The 2,759-nt window shown below is 39.7% G+C and overlaps 1 protein-coding gene across 1 annotated transcript in view; it reads right to left on the reverse strand.

Moving 5' to 3' along the window:
* Nucleotides 1–259: 259 nt before the first annotated feature.
* kop (askopos) overlaps nucleotides 260–2,759 on the reverse strand; it is a 10,786-nt gene continuing 8,286 nt past the window's right edge. Inside the window, exon 7 of the mRNA XM_013912367.1 lies at nucleotides 260–375. Within this exon, the coding sequence (XP_013767821.1) occupies nucleotides 260–375 (116 nt within the window). The remainder of the gene's footprint in view (nucleotides 376–2,759) is intronic.

A 2,759-nucleotide genomic window follows, 5' to 3' on the forward strand; every position in this document is an offset into this window, starting at 1 on the left:
TGTTAAGCTGCTTAAAACTAAACTATGACTCACTCAAGGGAAAAAAAAAAAAAAGGGTAACGTAAGAGACTATTTTTAATTGTATCTTTAGGCACCTTGGTAGTAGCAGTCTGTTGCAGAAACTTGTCATTTGTTCCCACCACAATACCATCTGGAAAGCATTTGATTGGCAAAGCTTCATGTTTCCAACATGATAACGATCCCAAACACTTCCAGTCCAGTAAAAGCAGACCTGGACAGAAAAATACACAATGAAACACTACCAGTCAACAACTGGCCTGCCCAGAGCCTGGACCTCAACATCACTGAAGCAGTGTGGGATCCTCGAAACACAGCCAACATCCAAAGGAGAGTTCTGAATGTCCTCAGAGAAGCCTGGAGAACCATTCCTGAAGACTACTCAATGAAATTATAAGGAAGCTGCCGAGAAGAGTTCAGACTGTGTTGAATAAAAAGGTGGCGATACCAAATAGTGACTTTCAAGCTTGTTAGAGTTGTACAGACTTGCTTTGCATGCTGCATTTCTATGTTTGCTCATCTGTCAATACATTGCTGTACCTCTTTCCCATTTTCATAGCAAATATAAAAATAGAAATACACAAATATTTTTTGTTTTTAAATGAGGGGTGGCTCAAGACTTTTGCACAATAGTGCATCTGATCCTAAACAGTCAATGAGACATTTGTCCTTTTTGCCTTTATATCAAATTTGCACAGTAGACCAAGCTTATGTTTGAATTCCATTTTTACATTATTTTCTTACTCTCACACTGTTGAACAGCCGGTGCTCCAGCTCAAGGATTGAAAATTAAAACTGTCTTACGCACATCTAAACACTAATTTAATCGACATGCTGCGATACTGAGAGGTCCGTTACCTTACACACTGCAGGCTTTTCTCCACAGCTTCAAACTTAATAAAATTACAACTTTATCAATTCAGACGTACTTTTCCAGTCTTCCTGCTAACGCACTTTTAGGTGAATATGCTTGGAGTTGGATTAACAAACCCCAGGTTGAGCTGAAAAGCTCACCCTGATTGCTGATGTTTAAGCAAGTGAAGTCAGACATGGAAGAGATATGCTGGATATCCTGAGCTTGTGTCACAGTGCAGGAAAAAACCCCAAACACTGAGAAACCCCAAACATCACTTTCAGCTGATGCCTTTAAAAGAAAGCACAAAGGACATTTGTTTAGGCCACAATCCTAATAAACAGGCACGATTATGAAAAAAGAAATTGCACTGAGAACTGTTTTATTCCCAGAGAGAGTATTATAATTCAGGACACAATCAGACACATTTACACCACCGGTAATGTTGGACGAAGATGAAACAGCTGGTATGTGGGTGAACTGACCTGGCAGGTATGACATAACAGCCTGCCTCCATATCAAACTCAAAAGTGCGTCAGTAAGTGTGCCGCAAACAGCTGCTTGCAAATCCTGATGATAGCGAGCACATGTTTCAACACATTACAGAGTTTTCAACCATTTAAAAAGACATTTCACCTGCCTGAAAAGTTTTCCTGCTTCTTCCCCATATCAAAATATGACAAATCCCTGATAACCTGTGATGTACTGATCCAACTTTCTCAGTCAGATAGATACCTTGGCTGTGAGTATCTGTTAGCCATCCGCATTTCTCACTGTGACGATGAGGCTTGAACATCGTTTTCAAAATTGTAGATGACTGTGGAATTGCCATTAGCCACGCTTTTCAGACGTCAAAACAAATCAACACTTAATTAAAAATAACCAACAATCTAGAAAAAAAAAAAGAACTTGTTAGCGTATCAAGCAGGATATTATGTGACAGCTCGTAGGATAGTGAAGAATTTAGCAGGACAGATGGGCCCGATGTCACTTGGAAGGATGCAAGTACTGGATCGGCACACACCACATTGAAACATGCACCAATTTTTAAATGAAAGACAAACATAGAATCTAAAGAAAGAAAGAAAAAGCAAAAGTGCAACAACAAAACAGACAAACCAGGCAACCAAATACAAATTCACCCAAGAAACAGAAAAAGTGCAAATATTTGACACAAGGAAAAACGAGCCCCTTCCAGACACACACTTTCCTCCTCAGTAGCCCACTGCCCGGTCCACACAGCTGCACTGTACCAGAGGCCCTGCACTTGTATGAATACACTAATTACCAATAACACGTACATATTTTCTTTTCAGTTATTAAAACATTATTTTTATCGAGAGGAGGGGTCTCTTTGTGTGCGAGGGGCGGAGTACAGCTCTCTCAGCAGCACTCTGCACCTTCTTATCGACATCAGTGGAGAGAGCTAAATATTTAAAGCGTGGCTACACTTCACTACAGCTACAGTGCTTGTGCGTGCTGTGCCTCTCTCCATGACGTCTGAATGTTGCCAGCAGCGAGGTTATGCATGTCTGAAAAGGGCCGTATTACACCATAACAGTAAAGGGTTTTTTCACACAGTGTTTCTTGCTCAGACATTTTAGAGTCGAGGACAGTGGTATCTTTCAAACAGTTTAGGAACTTTTGAAAAGCGTTCGTGTGAGCCATAGTTCTTGCGTTGCCATTCTCGGAGCGTCATCTCTGGCTTTGTACCAAAGCGACTCTGGTAATTTCTGAAATTAAGCAGATTCAGATGGAGATTATTACAACTTTAAATAAAGCTAAACTAAAACTAGATATAAAACATGACATTATGTGCTTGTAAAACTAAATTTAGAGGATATTTTCATTTAATCTTTGACAAATCTTTTTCTTTTTTTTTCTTTTT

The sequence above is a fragment of the Pundamilia nyererei genome, unplaced genomic scaffold, assembly GCF_000239375.1.
Source record: "Pundamilia nyererei isolate P.nyererei 1_Seehausen unplaced genomic scaffold, PunNye1.0 scaffold00088, whole genome shotgun sequence".
Lineage (NCBI taxonomy): Eukaryota > Metazoa > Chordata > Actinopteri > Cichliformes > Cichlidae > Pundamilia > Pundamilia nyererei.